Source organism: Eleutherodactylus coqui, chromosome 8 (assembly GCF_035609145.1).
Source record: "Eleutherodactylus coqui strain aEleCoq1 chromosome 8, aEleCoq1.hap1, whole genome shotgun sequence".
Classification (NCBI taxonomy): domain Eukaryota; kingdom Metazoa; phylum Chordata; class Amphibia; order Anura; family Eleutherodactylidae; genus Eleutherodactylus; species Eleutherodactylus coqui.
Genome location: NC_089844.1, coordinates 77406630 through 77425899, shown reverse-complemented (window position 1 = coordinate 77425899; position 19270 = coordinate 77406630). Strand labels below are relative to the sequence as shown.

At 45.2% G+C, this 19270-nt stretch overlaps 1 protein-coding gene across 1 annotated transcript in view; it reads left to right on the top strand.

Annotated features, from left to right (window-relative positions):
• UBR3 (ubiquitin protein ligase E3 component n-recognin 3) overlaps positions 1-19270 on the top strand; it is a 169937-nt gene that overhangs the window by 132918 nt on the left and 17749 nt on the right. The window contains exons 30-31 of the mRNA XM_066577805.1: positions 2374-2479; positions 7951-8051. Coding sequence (XP_066433902.1) covers positions 2374-2479; positions 7951-8051 — 207 coding nt within the window. The remainder of the gene's footprint in view (positions 1-2373; positions 2480-7950; positions 8052-19270) is intronic.

The following is a 19270-nucleotide window of genomic DNA, read 5'->3' as shown; positions in this document are numbered from 1 at the left end:
CATCATCTCTGGGGATTAAACTTTTTTTTTCGTGTCCTAATTTACACCTTTTAGCAGTCATACCAGGACTTCTGTCTCTCGCCGACGTTCATAGTCTCGGGACAGTGAAGGAGAAAGACGCCGCGAGAATATGAACGTCGCTGAGCAACTCTTGAATCTCCCTAACGGCACTCACCTATACTTTCACATGGGGAACTTTGAAGTGGGCCAACGGGTCACTGAATGTACCTGACTCAAACTCTATAGAGGGACCTGCTATAGAACTGCATAATAAATCTGTCTGCATTAACCCCTCCTAGTGGTGATTGCAGGCACCTAGATTTATAAAATTTAAAGGGGTCTTCCAGGAGTTTTTCCATAATCCTCTTAAGTGCCGGGAACGGACTAAAAAAAGCTCGAGCATTGAATGATGCCACCCCAGTTCTTGTCATACCAGTCCTGGAAGCTCCTGCAGCAGGTACATGCCGTCCATCATTTACACAGCTGCTCAGTTCCGTGAATTATGAATGAGACCCGACCGCTGCAGGAGCTTTCAGGACGGTTGCAGTGGGGACTAGGTGGCTGCACTGGACCCGGAGGCCATTGAATGGGTAAGTACTGCATAGTTTACTTTAGCCAATTCCCTGGCCTTAGCTTTCTGAAAACTCTCGGAAGACCCTTTTAAGAACCTATTAAGAAGGATTTATGTGAAGAGCAGAAGGGAATTTAAAGCTTGAAGCTCCAACCCCTTTGAAGATGGGAAATTAAGCAGCAATGAATTTGGACCTGCAAATAAATTGTTATAAGTACAATAACAAGCAGTTTATGCACTAGAAGTAGTTAAAAAAAAAGTCGTTGGTCTTTTACACTAGTTACAATGCTGCTTTATTGATTTATAATGGTAATATTACAGTGTACAGGCTGAAATTTGTGTTTTTGGAGAAGTCTATTGGCAGTTTACAAAGTACAGGTTGCCCACTAGATGGCAGTGTTGACCCTCCTTTAAAAAATAGCAGTGAGCGCCTCGGAGGACTGCGAATATTTATAAACTGCTTGTGGCTTGAATGTCTGCATGCAGAACAGGAGACACGTTTGAACTTTTGACATTTTTTGCTTTAAAGGTCACATTGGCCTTAATAAATGCTTTTGTTACTGTGCCCCTGTATAATTACATGCATAGATGAGTTTGGTGACTGCATAGTTAAATTTTACATGAATACAGATTAAAGATGTTTACAAAATTTGACATTTTAGGAAATGTCACCAGACTATTTTTTTCCCCCATGTCAAATTTATATTTATGGGGGTCAGTTAAAGGGATTGTCCAGTTAGAATACTACTTTTTAAAAATCTGTGTTAAAATAAAAGCAGATGTAATTACCCGTCCTCTGATTCAGCACTTCAGCCCCGCTGTCGTCCTGGTCTCTGTTAACAGCGGAAGTCAGGTGACTGCTGCCTGCCAATCATAGGCTGCAGGGTCACCGCCTTTTCTACTGGCATCAGTGCTCACATCCTGGGTGCCATAATGCTTTGGGTTCCAAATAGTTACACTGCTGCCTCTGATTGGCAGGCAGTGGTCACCTGACTTCTGCTGTCAACAGAGACCGGGATGATAGCGGGGCTGCAGCTTTGGATCACCTGGTTTGAGGAGGGGGTAAGTACATCTGCTTTTATTTTAACAGTTTGGAGCAGACTTAAAAAAACAAAAATTGAATTCCAACTGGGCTAGACACGTTACCAGACGTGATGTCTGTGCAGCAGGACTGCAGGTATCGCTTGACTGCGGAGATCCAACGGAACAGGCGCAAAGTCTGTACTGTAAATAGTAATAAGGGATTGAGTGGGTGAAAAAAAAAAAGTTTGCTCTTGGAATATCTTTTTAAGAACATGTAATCCCTCTGCATTAGATCGCTTTATCCAACTGATTGATTTGGATATCTGTACATATCATATGTCTCAGATGTTGGAACAATCCTTTCAGCTACTATTCACACATCAATACATGTTTAAGGGGTCTTCCAGTATGAAATTTAGCCCAACACAATACAAACCTTCTAATGATGAACAAATTTTCTAAAATTGACCATAAAGATGGCTGACCAACGCACTGACTCTTTTGATCACCTGTATTGTTGTGATCTTGAAGGAAGGGGATCAGCAGTGTCGGCCAGCAACTTTTGCCACTGCATATTTGCAAAAGAGAAGACGGGTCGGGCAGGTTACCCATCCTGTTGAGTTCTTGCTGCTTCTGGTGACTGGAGACTGTCTGGCATTCCCCATAGACATTAGTTTTTTTGGCAGCTCTTGTGAAAATGACAAATCTTGCGTCTATAGCCAGCTTCCGTTTTGGCATGTTGCTCTGGCAATGCTTAACACAGTGTTTCCCTTTTGCAGATCAGCTCTTCCATGTCTTGGCCATGCACATGAGGCTGTACAGCATCGACGCCGAGTATAATCCATGGAAAAAGTTAACACAACTTTTGCCAAAGAAAGGCTCACAGTAAGTGGTGTTTTTTTTAAATATTTGTAAGAAGTGAGGTTGAAAAGTACACAAAGTTCTTTGTAGGATATAGCGAGGGCAGATACCTGTATAATTAGCTGGGTGTAGGAATAGATTTTTGGGGGAAACTGTGCAATCAAAAATGGAAATTATATGTTCACCTTGTCTAGATAAAACAAAGTCTTGCTCTGTTGTAGCAACCAATTCAGATGCCATTCTTAACGCCTTATGACCACAAATTAGTTTTTCTGATATTGACTTCAGTGGGAGCTGTGTAAGTCTTTACACTGTAAATTCCCCTTAAGGGCCCTTTTACACTGGCCTACATGAGCATTCGGCGAGTGCCGATCATTAGCACTTGTTTTCCTGACGTTAAAGGGGTTATCTGGTTACTAGAAAAAAATGCTGCAATAGCACCAACTGTCTTAACCCTTTCCAATCCACTGACCTCTGAAGACATTATGATTTAAGGCTGTACAGCTCCGATGTTGGAAGACGTCCGTTGAGGTTCTCTTACTGTATATTGCCAGCCTCTCTGCTGTCGGATCCTATACGTGTCACATCATGCAGTACTGGCTTTAGCCAGCAGATAGCGCCGTCGTATAACGGCAGAAAAAGAGTAAGCCCCCTAGGAAAACCAGGATACAAATTGGATTAGAAAGGGTTAAAATAACAGAGCAGTACTTACCCATCTTCAGCCGCGGAGATCTAGCGCTAGTGCACCATCTTCTCCTTGGTGATTGTTGTGAAGATGACGTCAGCAGAAAGTGGAATTCGCCAGTCCGTGCAACCAGTCAGAAATTGCAGCATCTACATTCTCAACTCCTGCATCACAGCACCTGGGATGTGAGTGCTGATGCCAGGAGAACGGGCAGTGGTGCTGCAGCCTCTGATTAGCTGCTGAGGTTAAGTGGCTTCTGACGTCACCTTGCACAACGATCGCCACGTGGACTGCTTGGCAACAGTGTTGGATCTCTACTTCAAAGGACGGGCAAGTACCGCTCTGTTTGCTTTTAAGACAGTTGGAGCTATTGCTAATGTTGGCCGGTGACTGGAGAATCACTTTTACGCAGACTGATTCAGGGTCTACTGGGGAAGAACAGTTGATGGTTCCCCATTCACTTTCATCACGGTCAGCAGCACATTTTCCTCTGTTCACATGGGAAGATGCGCCGCCAAGCACATTGATTTTTCCCGCTGCACTAAATAAGAGATCGGCCAACAAACAGGTACTTGCTCATTTCTCAGCTGATCTCTGCCCTGGGTAATGATTGGTTGAATGAACTGTTCTAATGCACTCTCATTCACGATCATTGCCCATGTAAAAAGGCCTTAATGACTAAGGCCCCATGTCCACAGGGAAAATCAGGCCCGCCGCGGATTCTATATGTAGAATCCGTAGCGGGTCCCTCCTGCCCCGCGGACATGATGCCTAAAATCAGAATAAACTCACCTGCTCCGGGCGATGCGGTTCTCCCCTTCTTCGCGGCCGGATCTTCTTTCTTTGGCCCGGCGGATGTGCTCAGCACGCTGGCAGCGCGCCGCGCGCGCATGCGCCGGGCACATCCGCGGGTCGATGAAAGAAGATCCGGCCGCAAAGAAGGGAAGAACCGCATCGCCCGGAGCAGGTGAGTTTAATTGTGGTACGGGTCTCCCGCGGATCCGGACGGCTTCCATAGGCTTCAATAGAAGCCTGCGGGAGCCGTCCCCACGGGAGACCCGCACTAAAATGGAGCATGTCCGGATTTCTTCCTGCACACGGGACCCGCGCCTGCAGAGAAAAATGACATCCGCAGGCATTTAACTACCTGCGGGTGTCTAATGAATGCATCCCTATGGGGCGCGAATCCGCGTGCGGGAAAAACGCTCCGGATTTGAAGGCCTCATGTCCACGGAGAAAATAAGAATTAAAATCCGCAGCGTTTTTTCCGCACGCGGATCCGCGCCCCATAGGAATGCATTGACCACCCGCGGGTAGATAAATACCCGCGGATGGTAATTAAAAAATTTCTGGAGCATGAAAAAAAATGGACATGCTCCATTTTAGTGCGGATCACGCGTGCGGGAGCTCATAGAGCACATAGCTCAATTGATCTCCCGCATGAAAAATAAAAGACAATTACAGTGCATCCGCAGCCCAAATCCGCATAACAAATCCGCAGCGGATCTGATTTTCTCCGTGGACATGAGGCCTAATTCTTAATTTCCCCGTCTACATGAGGCTTAACAGCAGACAAAATTTTATCATTTTAAAGGGGTTTTCTAGCCCAAAATAAGTATTGAAAACAGCTCAGCATGTTTTAAAACATTTTAAAAAAATAATAATAAATTGCCATACGTCCCTCACCTGATCTCCCGCTCTGATGCTGCCTGCCCCCCCAGCCCCCACTGCTCTTTGCTTCCTGCTGCAGCACAGATGTATGTCCTTCTCGAGCTAATCATTGACGGACGTGAGCTGGTGATCGGCTGCAGGGGTCATATGACCCTATTGTCAGCCATGTCGTTGCTGCAACATTAAGTAGATAGGGGCATGGTCCTAACAAGAACAGCAGGGGCTTGGGTGCGGCCTCGTTTTTTTTTTGTCCGCATGGTGCACAGCTTTAAAAAAAAAAACCAAACATTTTTGGCTTTAGAACTTCTTTAACTCCTCATCTGTGTGTAAGGAAGCGGGAGATTTGGAGCGCTGGAATAAAACCGAAGCTCTGACTCCTATAAAGATTGATATTAGAAAATCAATCTACACAGAAATGTCAGACCGCTTTGTCCCATGCTGAAAATTCGTAGTGTGAAGTTGTGGTGACCCCTGATGCCGTGACCACGGCTGTAAGCACAGGAGCTGCAGTTCCTACAGCAATGAAATGTCAAGGCTCAGCCAACTTCCTTGACCTTTCCTGAATAGTGACCCTGTGGCTGCAGTAGGGTCCATCGACATGCATGTGTTTAGCCGGTCTAATTATACTGTTCTGCCCACAAAATATTGTATTCTATTCCTTGTACATACGGAGGGATTTCCTATATGTACTTTGTCTGTTTTGTTTTGATTCCTCTGCCTGTTTTTAAAGGCATTTAATCAGTTTGGACTGTTTAGCTAACAGAAGATGCCATCTGAGAGTCTTTAAATGCTTGCTCATGAATTTGTAACTCTCCAAGGGGCTGTTTTTGTCTAAAAGCATTGAGCTTACTACTGTGATAGCAATTTGTGACCCAGTTGGCGGTGCCAGGAATCGTGCTCTCTGGAGTACCGTGGGCTGGATGTTTCAATTAACGCTCTTTGTTACTTTAGCTTATTTGCCAATTTCTTATTTGCATCTTAATTTAAGTACAATGCCCTTTTTCTTTTTTTAGGAAGATGCCTGTAATACATAGGTGTGCTAAAATGTCTTATATCATAAAGTCCGAGGTCCTAAAATTCCCGCTGGTCACGTTATACTGCAGTTAACCGTTTGAGGTTAACAGGATCTGAGATCACGGGGACCATCATTTTTCTGGCCTTCTCATGCGCTGCCCGAAGTCTGGGATGGCTGCTTTACAAGGAGCAATGGATTATATTCACCCGCACAACATATGTAAAGGATTTGTACTTTAAGCTGGCCAAAAACTGAAAAAAAAACTAAAGCAATGCAACAAGTATTTTAATTTTTCCAATTCCATTGATTAGGGGCAGACATTTAAAGGAGCTGTCTCACTATCACAACCCCATTCATGAATCAAACCGGTCTTGCTATCAACATATTTCCATATGTCTGGCATCTGAAACCCCCGCTGCTGGTCATCTTATTGCCAGAAGTGTTGTCCAGCTATGTATTTCCCTCCGAGTGAGTAGCCATCAATGTAATCCCAAGGGTGGGCCAGATCCACCATATCGGGAACTGCTAATACTTAGGCTTTGTTCCCACGTCGTTTTCGCCCATGCTGTGGGATTATGACTGCGGGTTCCACTGCAAGTTCCAAGATCGTCATTGAGAAGGAACCAATAGCTGTCATTAGTCAAAAAGACACCGAAATATAGCAGAAAATAATGGAAGTCTTGTTAAATTGACACCAAAATGGAGTATAGAAAACTGTAGTCAACTACACTATTCTGTACTCCAGATATAGCGGAGACAGAATCCCTGTCCAACAGACGCCAAAGTGCCGACTGACCAATGACAGTGAATTGTTCCGTTTGGGGGTTCTGTCTCAGCGCCGATTTCAGCATGGATAAAAACACTGTGGGAACGAAACCGTAGCAAGTCTTCAGTCTAGCTCATAGAGGGGATCCTAAGAAGGGGACCCTTTCTATGCTGTCCATTATATGGAAAGTGATTGCATTGGTGGGACAGCCCTTTTAAAGGTATTTCGTCTGCTGTAACCAAATATACAGGCGCTCTTGGCATTGTGTGTGGAGTCAGTTAAATGGACACTAACTTTTCACACAACTTGCATAATATACTTGCATAGTTTTTATTTTTTTTTACCACTGAAAATCAAGTTTGAAGTGCCTGCCACTTGGGGTCTCCCTTCCAGCACCTTTTACAATCCACTGCCTGTCGTTAGGCATTTGGCTTCTCTAGTACCAGGGACATGGGGACACTGCTAGTTACTACATACGAGCATTCAGATGCCTGCTGCTGATTGGAGCAGGGCTATGCATGACAGCATAGGAAGTGAGAGAGGACGTCCCAGCCAATATATTACTGGCAGAATGGCTGGCTTAGGACCTACACTCCCCCCACACCTGGAAGAGGATGGCAAACGGCAGAATAGGAGAATCTACATGGAAAAGTGAATTTATTTAGCTCAAACTAGGTGCAAGCAGCAGCAACCAATGAAGACTGGGCCCACTTTTGAAAAGTTTTTGAAAACCTTCATACACTTTAAGGGATTGTTGCAAACGGTACAAGAGGGAAAAACAGTAGAGGGAAACTGATTTCTCCACAGCTGCATCTTATTGCAAAACTTAATCCCTCATATAAAATGAGTGTTTTGAGTCGGATGCTGGAATTTCTGGTAATGCTGTTCACTGTTATACTGTATTAGGGGCTTTCTAAGTGGGCTATGGGCCAGTTGACAATGCATGTTAATCAGCATTCATTTACTGCCTTTCACACACAGCAGAGGATCATTGTTATGGGGATGAACGATTATTAATACATATACGGCTATCAGTGGTTGGTTGTGCATCTCCCTGTTTAGACAGAAAAATGTGCAAACGGCAAGCAAACCTTTTCATGCTTGCCTACAAGATAATCCACTAACAATCAAGCGTTTGTGCATTCATGGGCTGGTTGTAGGCATATTTACACAGCTCAACCAGGCAAAAGAACTTTCTTGCCCATCAACAGCCTTTCTAAAAGTTTCACCAAAGTCCAAGCATATTTGCGTAGAGAAAAAAAGGAGAGCCCCTAAATGCATCGGCGTAATGTCATATATTTAGTATTGGCGTCTTGTACTTTCATGCTGTAAATGCTCTCCTGTTCTTGCTTTCTCAGGGCGAGCGATGACGAGAGAGCAGAGGTTCCTTTGCTCTTCAGAGACGTCACCTCGATATTGCTTATTCAGGTCCTTACAATGCCCCAGCCGCTGCACAGAGGTACGTGAATACAAGCCCCATAATATTGTGTTTGGGGGTAAAGGGAAAAGAAATGGTTTAATCTCTGTAGAATCTATTGTGTCGGATCAGTCTCCAGAAATAATGATTGTTCCTTATCAGCATAAAGTGACATTGGGCTGGAAATTCACTTGTGGTTTGAGTGGCTTATCTGCGTCCCCTGTCATAGTCTTTTATCAGTCATCCAACAGAGTGAAGGCACAAGGTCTTCTAGAGGGAAGCGAGAGAATAAACTGCCCAAATCTCTGAGCGAGAAACCAAGTCCTTTGTTTGACCTTTTCTATGTTTCAATGGCCAAGTGTGGATTAATTTTTCACAAGCTTACAACCGCTTAAAGGTGAAAGCTACCAAATGATTCTGCAATTCAAGGATTAGACAGGTGGAATCATATGAAACTGGAGGTGACTTCCAAAGGTAATTACTAGGAGAAAAGTCAGTTCAAGCAAGGTTTTAGCTAACCTATTCGGACAAGACAATCTTTTCTTTGTACGGAGTATCAAACTCACGAGCGATATGATATGTTTGGTTTATTCTCTTGAATGCTGGTCAAAACTGTCCAAGAAATGCATATAAAAAGTATGAATTAGGATAGCGCTCCTTATGGTGGAGAAATATCCCAAATGGGTTAAAATAAATCTTGACTTACCCGGTGTATAGTGGGGCTCTTGTTAAGGAGCTCCACTATCACCTCCACATCCAAGTGCGCTTTGATATTAAAACATAATCGGTAGTCCCCTTGCGTTTCCAAGAATCCTGATGGGCTTTTCATGAGAGCTGCTGGGTTTCTGTGTCCCACTACTTTATGGGACCCACTGCTTCAAGATTCTCCAAAAAAATAAAAACTAGCCCGCGTTCTTATGGAAAAATACTCCAAGGGAAGGTCGTTACCATAAATAACACAATCCTTCTTTAGGCCGCCTGCAGATGGGTGGGTCGGATCCGGCGGCGAGGATTCTCGCCGCGGGACCCAACCCGAGCGCCTGCAGAGGGCGGCGCTTCTTTACCCGCGGCTCCGGCTGTTTGATGTGCATGCACAGACTGGCGGTGGGTGAGTGACGTTTCTGTGCGGGGCTCTGTGAGCCCCGCGCAGAAATAGGACATGCTGCGGTTTGTTTGCCGCGCGAGACTTTGCGCGACCAAACCGCCGTCTGCATAGGATTGCGTTTGTTAAATCCCGCCGCAGGATTTCCGCCCGTCTGCAGGCGGCCTTATTCAGGTGCAACGCGTTTCGTCGCTTAACGCGACTTTATCAAGCACATAAAGCATATCCTATCAATAACCTCTTTATATACGTAAACATTAAAAATAATCACCTCCATGCCAATGGAGGCCACTGATAAGTCAGGAAAAGGCATCTCATGATAGGTCATCGAGTTGACTGGCGGGGTCTGCTGCTCAAGACTCTCGACTATCAGCTGATTAAAGAGGGGCTTGGGTGAGCACTACAGCCTCTTCTCAGGCCTGTGATGCCATGTTCATCAGTTACATGGCTTGAGAGCAGATCAGTCCCATTCAAGTAAAGGGGACTGAGCTGCAATACCAGGTACAGCCACTATGCAATACAGTGCTCTGCCTGATATGGACAGAAGTGACAGTGCCGCTGTTACTTCAGTTAACTCATCGGTGAGGGTCCTGAATGGCAGACCCCCACCAATTAACTATTGGTGACCTGTTCTGAGGATAAGCAATGAGTGGTAGTATAGTGCTGAAGATTGCCTTTGACTATTTATTATTAAATGTATCTACTTACGCTATTGATTTATGTCAGCAATGTAAATCCTGTATATACCTTCAGTGATTTGATACTTACAATACTCTGTCTGTAGGTTGGGTTTCTCTACATGGTTACAATAAAGTACAATTAAAAGTGCAGTCTTTAGAAATCGGTTTACGTTTCCTAACAAAACCCCAGTGTTACCTTGTGCCCTTGAAATGCTGCTCTGGGGATAGTATTAACTGCCTTATTAGCTGTTAGATATACTTGGTATCTCCTTCAATCCTACATTGATTAAGCTAAAGTAAATGTCATTATGCTACTCAGGGCTGTTCAATCTGAGGGAAAATTGATCTGAACCCAACACCATGAAAGAGCACCACAAATTAAGTCTTTTATTATAGTAGAGCTTTTTTATGATAGAGGTCAGAGTGTTTATAGGCATAATGCCATCCATTGGGAGCACATGCCTGGCCACGACTGCATAAAAATATAGAATGGTTACAAAGGCAAGAAGTACAAGTCCGTGCTGTACAATAATGCACCCAGGCGTTCTATTTTACTTGGTTTTTAGGAAAACTTTTATAGTCTACTAGTGCTGCGTATTGATGGGGGCAGTGCATTGGAAAAAACTCCTATCTACACAATAGGTGATAAATGTCTGATTGCTGGGGGCCACTAATCAGTAGAACAGGGGTCTGAAGCCTCCAATTCTTCCTCATTGGATGACTACAATTTTCCCCTATTTCCCCAAAACTTTTCTGGCGCAGAACCTTCACAAGCTCCTGGACAATATAGTGCATCATGCCCTGCTACTTTTCCTGGAAATGCTGGTGTGACGGAGACCCAACTGACTCCGTTATATCCAGTGCAATCCGTCAGGAACCGTTCCTGCCAGTCATGTGGGAGAACCAGAACTTCGGTTCTGTCATAGTTGCCGAACAACACAAATAATAGCATGAACCCACCAAAAAAACTATACCAGAACAGCTCCGGGGTTCCTGCTACTATCGGCGTCCGCCAGCTCTTCACTCAGCGGCTGTGTAAGCTTCCGACGTCGGGCTCCTCTGCAGTCACCTGTCACACAGTCCCTGGCGCTCTGCCTTCTCCCATCACTGCTCCACCGCTGTCCAGTGCCCACTGTCAGTCTCTGCTGCTACCTTACATCAGCGCTGCCCGATCTGCTTTTCTGCTCCGGTGTCCCTGCTGCTATTGTCGGCACCTGTCAGCCCTTTGCTCAGCAGCTATGTAAGCTCCCAGGGCTGGTGCTTCAATATGTGTTGCGCTGTCAGGCTCCGTTGCCATCACGTATCTCACTCTCCCCGGCGCTTTGCCTTCTCTCCTCACTGCTCTGCCACTGGTTGGTCTCTGCTGTCAGTCTCCCCGGCTACCACACATCAGCGCTGGGCAATTTGCTTCTGTGCTGGCGCGCTTCTGCTCCCCCTGTCTGTGTGACCATCGGAACGCTCGCTCGTGGGCTTTACGTAGGTGTTTCCTGTCACTGTGGCCAGCACACCCTTGTCTCCACCCATACTTCCGGTGGAGACAAGATACAACAGTACCTCCTATACTCTAATGCTCTTGCTACGATTAAAGAGATTGACCCACTTCAAGCTGTTTTGCTGCAGGAAACAGACGGCTCATTGTGCAGTGACCAGGGTTGGCATTGCAGGCTAAATCCCATTCACTTCAATAGGAATCAGCCTGCAGTATCAATCTGGGCCACTATGCCCTGGACAGCAAAACCGTTAGAAGTGGGAAAACTCAGTCCTTGTCTAAAATTTGTCTATTAGGCTAATTCCATCAGCTTTCTCACCATTTTCTTTCCTGAACATCTAGCGCCTAATGGATGAGGATTGAAGATCCTAGGTCCTGAGTAATGTTGCTTGGCATTGCTATACAGAATTTGGCAAAAGTAACGCCCTGCACAATAAATTGAAAATATATATATTTATTTTTAGCCTGTATGGTGAACACTGCAAAAAAATTAAACAAACACAAAGCCAAAGTACCGTCTTTCATTACTTTTATTGCATCTTTTGTAAGGCAAAATGAACAAAGAAAGTTGTACAAACACCAAAATGGTATTGATAAAAACTACCAATCACCTTGCAATATATGTTCTACCGGGGCGTTACATCAGCCGGATCCTTGAATATTGTTCTTGACTTAGATGGTGGGAATGACTCTGCTGCCAGACCACAGCGATCAGTATTTAACAGGGTTACATCAGCACTTTTTGAAACACACGTTTAAATAACAGATTTTACAGTGGAAAAATGTAGATTTAACCCATAAACACAACTGAGAAACGAAGCATCTACATAAATAAGATGCTTTGCAAGCAGCTCCAATTACTGCCTTTGTTACCGTTCAGCACAGTTGCAGTGGGAGCGTGCTTGGACTCTGCGCTTGGCTCTATAAAGTCAGCCTTTTGGCTCTTGTCCTGTGCTGTTAACATTTATCACATGGAAGAGCAAATTAGCCCTTTATAAAGCGGGAACATTAGACATCAGCAGAAATCCAGACTGACAGTTTTGCCGCTTCTAACTTGCTATTAAGTTTCATCACGGAGAACTAAAATGTTAGAGCGAACCTGTTATTGGACAGGTCACTGTGCACTTGCTGCTAGGGCGTGCTGAGCTAATAGAGGACAACAGGCGGCTTAGAAATTAATGGCTGCCGCACTGGGGTACCTGGAAAAAAAAAAGAACATATCATGGTTCATTTCTGACTCGGGACCCCAGTTGCAGGGCCAGTCAGACTTAGTAAGGGGATGGGATAGGGTGTGTGTGTGTGTGTGTATGTGTATATGTATATGTATATATATATATATATATATATATATATATATATGTATGTATATGTATATATATGTATGTATATATATATATGTATATGTATATATATGTATATGTATATGTATATATATATATATATATATATGTATGTATGTATATATATATATATTATATAATTTAGAGCCGTTGAAGCCATCTGGGCCAGGTTTCTTATTTATTTTCATGTTTTTTTTAATGGCCTCCAGGACTTCCTCCTGTAAAATCTCACAACCCAATAAAGCTGAGAGCGTTGCTGGTATAGCGGACAGAGGAATAAAGGAGAAAAAAAAATCCTGAATTTCCACTAAATCTGGTGTTGCCTGGCAGACGAATGTGGATGCACAAGGTGTAGAGTAGCTTTGTTGGGATACCTCAGTACGATGCTTGTGAACAGACTACTTGATCCTGAATGATGGTACTCGGTCACCAAGCCCAAAGTTCCACAGGTTTTCCCCTGAGTGCCATCGAGATAGTGTGGCCACAGGCAGGCAAACAGATTGGCCGATTACCTCTATTCAACGGTTGACTAGGAGGTGTTTGGTAGTAACTCCATGTTGCCCAGCACCGCACCACGTATAATGCAGTCTGCTGCTGGACTCTGGAGCTCTAGGGCGGCAGCCTGAGGAAGGTCGGATGATTGCTGGTAGTAAGATACTTGTAGGGAGTACCTGGAGATGGAGGACATCCCTGGAAGCCCAGCACAGTAGGGGCCAGGAGGCCATGATTCTCCACTAGGATCCACTGACTGTGCTACCACCAGATGGTGACACCCACCAGTTCTGTCAGTCGGTGAGGTGCTGCAGAATGGATTCGTCCTATACGCAGGTGTCGTAACCCAGCCGTCCTAACCCAGCCATCGAGGTTGCTCCCCGGGATCTTTGTAGCTGGAGGGGAGAGCACCTCAGTGCTCTGAGGTAAGTTGAAGGCAAGTGGGGAGTCTGGTGCTACTCCAGTCTGCAGGGTGTTCTCTTCTGAAGTCGTCGGCCAATTGGCACCAAATAACCTTCAAACCCTCCCCAAAGCTTAGGGAGGTTAGTGCTGACGGGAAGAGGACAAAAGCTACAGGATTTGGCATCAGATGGTTGGAATAGATGATGGATGCGGTTGGAACTCCTCTAAGGCACATCTCGTCTTATTTGTCCTCTTCTTGAGGACTCTTTTTCTAGACTAAGCAGTGAGCTAATTAGGCTGCTTACACCTGCGTCGGCTCAGTTCAGGCATTTTACCTCTGCTTCGTTTTGGAGGAGAAAAACTGAACTAAAATGAGAGGGGGGGGGGGGGGGGGGGGATTGTTTTGTTTTTCCTCATTGAGGTTTCAAAAACGAATGGCACGGCAAGGCTTCCGTTTGCTTCCATTCTGTCAGGATAGAAAAATCAGGGCAGGTGTGAAAGCAGCCTTTCAAAGAGTCTCTCACTTTGGGGGACTTGACATTGCCATACCTTAACCCAAACTACTGTTACCCATTCGCCCTTTAAATTAAGGAGTGGCACAGATTGGTTTTATCAGAACAGCCAACCAAGTAAAGAAAACTCTTATCAGTCATTTGGAAAAAGCCATGTTCATACAGGTGGCTTGCCACGGGATGACTGTCGGGCGCATAAGTGCCCTACAGCTGCCCAACTATAGTTCCTATGCTTTACACAAGAGCAATAGCCGTTCAATTGAGCCGGCGAGAATCACAGCCTTAGGCCAATACCCGTTACGTGGCAATGCACTCTAAAGAAGAACTAGCAAACAAGTGAAGAGTTTCTTACACTTTTCCCAGTGCTCTGTATGTCCTGCTTCAGTTTTAGAGAACATTGGACATTTTCGGGGACGGCACATTTCAGCTATGTTGTTGCTCGCTTCTCAGGCAATAAATGCCGTCTGCGTACAGAAACGTCAGTGATGACATGTAAAGTCAAATTGATTGTCAAAATAAAAGCCGGCCGCGTTGCGTGTGATTGATTGTCCGTCCTGCAGACAGATGAGCGGCTTCAGATCCTCAGTTCTGATACAAAGGCAAAGCCACAATTTACTTCAATGTCAGGCTTGCATGTTTGTATAATACCGCATTAACATTCACATCCGCCTTAAATAAGATTCGCTGCTACTTTTACTTTCCGTCTGTTACTGTCAATCCGCCTTAAAAATCGTTTCATCATTTGCAGCCTTTAGCGTCGGCCATTCCTGCTTGTTCGCGTCTTTTTCCAGTAAATAAAATGCCAAGTCCACTTGCCAGGACTGCAGTATTCAATAAAGTCTACTTTAAAGCTGTTGTATAAGTCTTCTGATTGATCGGCCAGCTGAAGGCAATAATAAAACTGTGCTGTTGAGGCGGCCAAATAACGGCTGAAGAAAAGTCAGGCATCAAAATTATTCTTAGGAAAGGCTTGGACTTCCTCGATGAACATCCCAACGAAACTGGCTTTTAGTTCAATTCTAGTCAGTTGTGAACACATGCACTATCGGTTATGTTCTAGCAGTCTTGGTTTACACCATATGGGGGCACAGAATCCGTGCAGCTGTTGGGCGCTCTATGTGCAGTCGTATTTCCTAGTTATTCCTCATATAGAACATGACATACGTGGGAGGTACAGCCTCTCAGAGGTGCTGTAATACATGTGTGCAGGAGGACTAAAGCAATAGGTTCCTGCCCCTATAAGTGCTGCTGTATTTAAGGGATTGTCGAAAAATTGGAAACATTTCTTCAACTCTTGACAACTGTGTAAAAGTGGATGAAAACATCCAACACTATTGAAACTTTGGCAGAAACCCAAGTCATCTGCACTGTGACAATGAAGGACACTTAAAGGTGTTTTCCAAGAGTTGAAAAAAAATAACTGCAGCAAATGTCGTAAAGCAGGGAACAAAATACACCTGTTAGATACCCCGCCGCTCCAGTGGTATCTGCTAGCCTTTGTCTACTATTCCGGCAGGGAGGACGTGCCATACTTCCATGCGACCACTGCAGTCAACTACTGGACTCGGCAGTCACTTGCCATACATGATGGAACCAGTGCTGAGCCAATCAGTTGATGTGACGGCAGCACGCCTTGCTCCTGGAAAATAAACAGTGGTCCCACCGCTGCCACCAGTTTGTGAAGGAGTACGATTTGAGGGTCCTTCATACCGCAGTCAGATAATCCAGAGCTAGCTCAATTCTTTTCTTTAAGGGATCTTCCAGGCAGCGTCTGCTGTCTGTGTCAGGCTACACCGGGGTCGGGACGGAAGCCGCTGCTTCACCCTTGTGTAGTGGTGGCGATCGTAATTGCAGGCTCAGCTCTCATTTAAAGGTAACAGTTCTTGCAATTACAAGCAGAGTTCCCATGGATTTCGATGAGAGCTGCACTTACAATTACAAGCATCGGACACTTCACAGGGGTTGGAGCAGTGGCTTCCGCTCTAATCCCGATGGATTCCGGCTGTGACGGCAGGCGCTGCCTGGAAAACTAAAAAAAACAGAAAAAAGGTCAGCTCACCCAGTCTTGCAAATGTTGCTCTTAACCTGAAAGTTGCTTAGAGGAGTGCCCAGGGAAGCTGCACTGGACCTTTGGAGATGTGTAGTTAATCAAAAATGGAGAAAATCCCAGCACTTCCTTAAAGTTCAACTTTGTTATGGATCCAGAAAAATGACAGAGGCAGTGACTGCACACAACAGCACCTATGGATTAATAATACAGTTGAACTTTTGAAAGTAGTGCTATGAATTTTTTTTCTATTTTTGGAGTAATTACTCAATCGAGCATCGCTATTTTCGAGTACCTGGCTACTCGGGTGCAAAAATTCGGGGGGAGCCGGGGATGGCATGGTGGAGTGAGGGGTAGCAGTGGGGAACAAGGGGGGCTCTCTCTCTCTAACACTCACACCCCCCCCCCACTCCCCTCTGCAACCCCCCCGCTCACCCACGGCACCCCCCAAATCTTTTCACCCGAGTAGAGAAGTACTCGAAAATCGCGGTGCTTGAGTGAAAAAGGGGCGTGGCTGAGTACGTTCGCTCATCTCTAATCGCTACCTTTAGGCCTCATGTCCACGGGGAAAATCAGGCCCGCTCTGGATTCTCCATGGAGAATCCGTAGCGGGTCTCTCCTGCCCTGCGGACATGAGGCATAAAAATAAGAATAAACTTACCTCTCGCCCGCTCCGGATCTTCCCCCTGCCGCGGCTTCATCTTCTCTCCGTCGCGGCCGGATCTTCTTTCTTCAGCCCAGCGGATGCGCAGGATGACGTCGGTGACGTGCCCCGCCCCGCGCATGCGCTGGCCTGGAGAAAAAAAGATCCGGCCGCGACGGAGAAAAGATGGAGCCTTGGCGAAGGGAAGAACCGGAGCGGGTGAGTAAATTCCTATTTTAGGTCTCCCGCGGATCCGGACGGCTTCCATAGGCTTCAATAGAAGCCCACGGGAGACCCGCACGAAAATGGAGCATGGTCCAGATTTTTTCATGCTCCATTTTTATTTTTAAATCAATTTTATTGACCATCCGCAGGTATTTATCTACCCGTGGGTGGTCAATGCATCCCTATGGGATGCGGATCCGCGGGCAGGAGAAGAGTTAAAATCCGCTGCGGATTTGAATTCTTCTTTTGCCCGTGGACATGAGGCCTTAAAACTCCTTTAATAATCCAAAATTCCACATTCCTCATGGCAGAGGATCCCCTTCTTCACTCTGGCCCCAGGATTTCACGACAGCCATCTCTGATCCTCACCCCTTCTGAACGTAGCATTAAAGGTACCTTTACGTGGGACACCTGTCGGGCACAGGAGAGATACCGTTCAGAGAATGGAACCGGGATGTGTTGGATAGCTCTTCCAGCCGCCTGCCTCCATTTACTGCAAATGCCTGTCTTATGTAGATGAACAAATGCATGTTATACAGACCAATAGTTGCTTGGTTTTTAGGTGAACTAAAAACCGAGCAACTCTGACAAGTGAGCAATTCCTCTCTTGTGCCCAGTTTGTGGCCATGTACATGGGCTGACAGTCTCCGGAAATCGTTGTTTCCAGCGATTATTTGGGCAATGGTTGCCTAGTATAAAGGTACCTTAACTACAACTTCCAACTATATGCTTAGTCTTTTAAAAAAACCCTGCTTGATGAACAGCCTATGGCTGAGAGGGGGGGTGTATTTTAGTCCAAACCAGCCAATCCGCTTGTACATCCAGCAACTTCTGGAGTGTCCATAAACGAAATGTGAAGGAAGGTCCACGAAGTCCTGTCCCTTCCCCACACACTGCAGCATCATTGTTGTTGAAGCACAGGTAATTTAACAGGTTATATATATTTCATGCAGCTAGTCTAATTTCTTCAACTCTCAGACAATCCCTTTATGTTCCCTCCTTTTGTTGTAGTTCAGATGATTTCAGTTCGTCCTAAAGTGTCAACAGCTGTAGGCGCCTTCACCCAAGCCGTAAAATATGCACAATTTCCGAACAGTATTTTGGACAATAAAGTTTGCAGCATTTAGCGCTAGTTCACATGTGCGGTTGCGTATTTCAGTCATGTAAATTTTCTGTCGATTTACGCTACTAATACAAGCGAGTATTGTCCTTCTCGAGTACCTGCCCGCTCGTGAGAAAAGATTCGAGTGCCGGTGGGGGAGAGTGGAGGAGAATGGAGGGGGGGATTTCGCTCTCCCTCTCCACCTTCCCACCCCCCCTCCCTCCTGATCACTCCCGCAACACAGCGCTCAACCCCCGCCGGCACTCGGATCTTTTCTCACAAGCGGGCAGGTACTCGAAAAGGACAATACTCGCTCGAGTATTTGTCCTTAGCGAGTATGCTCGCTCATCTCTATACGCTACCATAAAATCACACCACCTTGCGTATTTCATTCTTCCGCCGGGTTTTTGTCTGCTAAAATACGCAGCATATTTATATGTGCAAAGAAGAAAAAAAAACTCCGCTGATCCCATTGTTTTGCTGTGCAAATATGTAGTGAATACGCAGGTTTCCTATGCATTTACATTGGCCCATTTCATTTCAGTGGCCTGTTGTGGTGTGTAATACGCACCAAAATAGGACATGCTGCAAAATTTTTTAACTCCGAAAATCATGTGAAAAAATACGCAAATGTGAATGAACCTATTCAAATCATTAGGCTCTATTCACTGTGTATTAATACGCGTAAAAAAGTGCGTTCTATGTTGCGCAAATATGCCCTGTGAACTAGCCCTTTAAAGTGCAAGCCAAGAGTTCAGAAATCTACTTCTCACAGTGTGGTAACATGTCTATATTATTCTGCGAAATTTAACCCTTGAAATGTAAAGGTTAACTCCCACAGCAGATCTGCGGATTTGGTACGTATTCCCTGCGGGTTGTTGTAGTTGAAAAGACCTGATGAATCACAGATCTGCATCTTATCAATAAAAGCCCAAACAAGAATACATATCAATCAGTGGATTTGTCCAACTAGTTGTTTGACCTTGTCCTTCTCCTCCAAGACGACCTTCACAGACCAACCATGAACCACAAGTTCAGGAAACAGATGTCTGAAATCCCTAATGTTGAGCCAGCTTTAGATCAGCGGTTAGTACTAATGGCCTTATCACTGCAGTCGTCTTTACAGCCTATTTTCTGCTCCTATGGTTGCAGTATAGCCAAAACTGTTTCCTGACCATACACTAGAAATGAAGGCCTAAAGCTTCTGGCTTGGACGTGGTTAAAGAG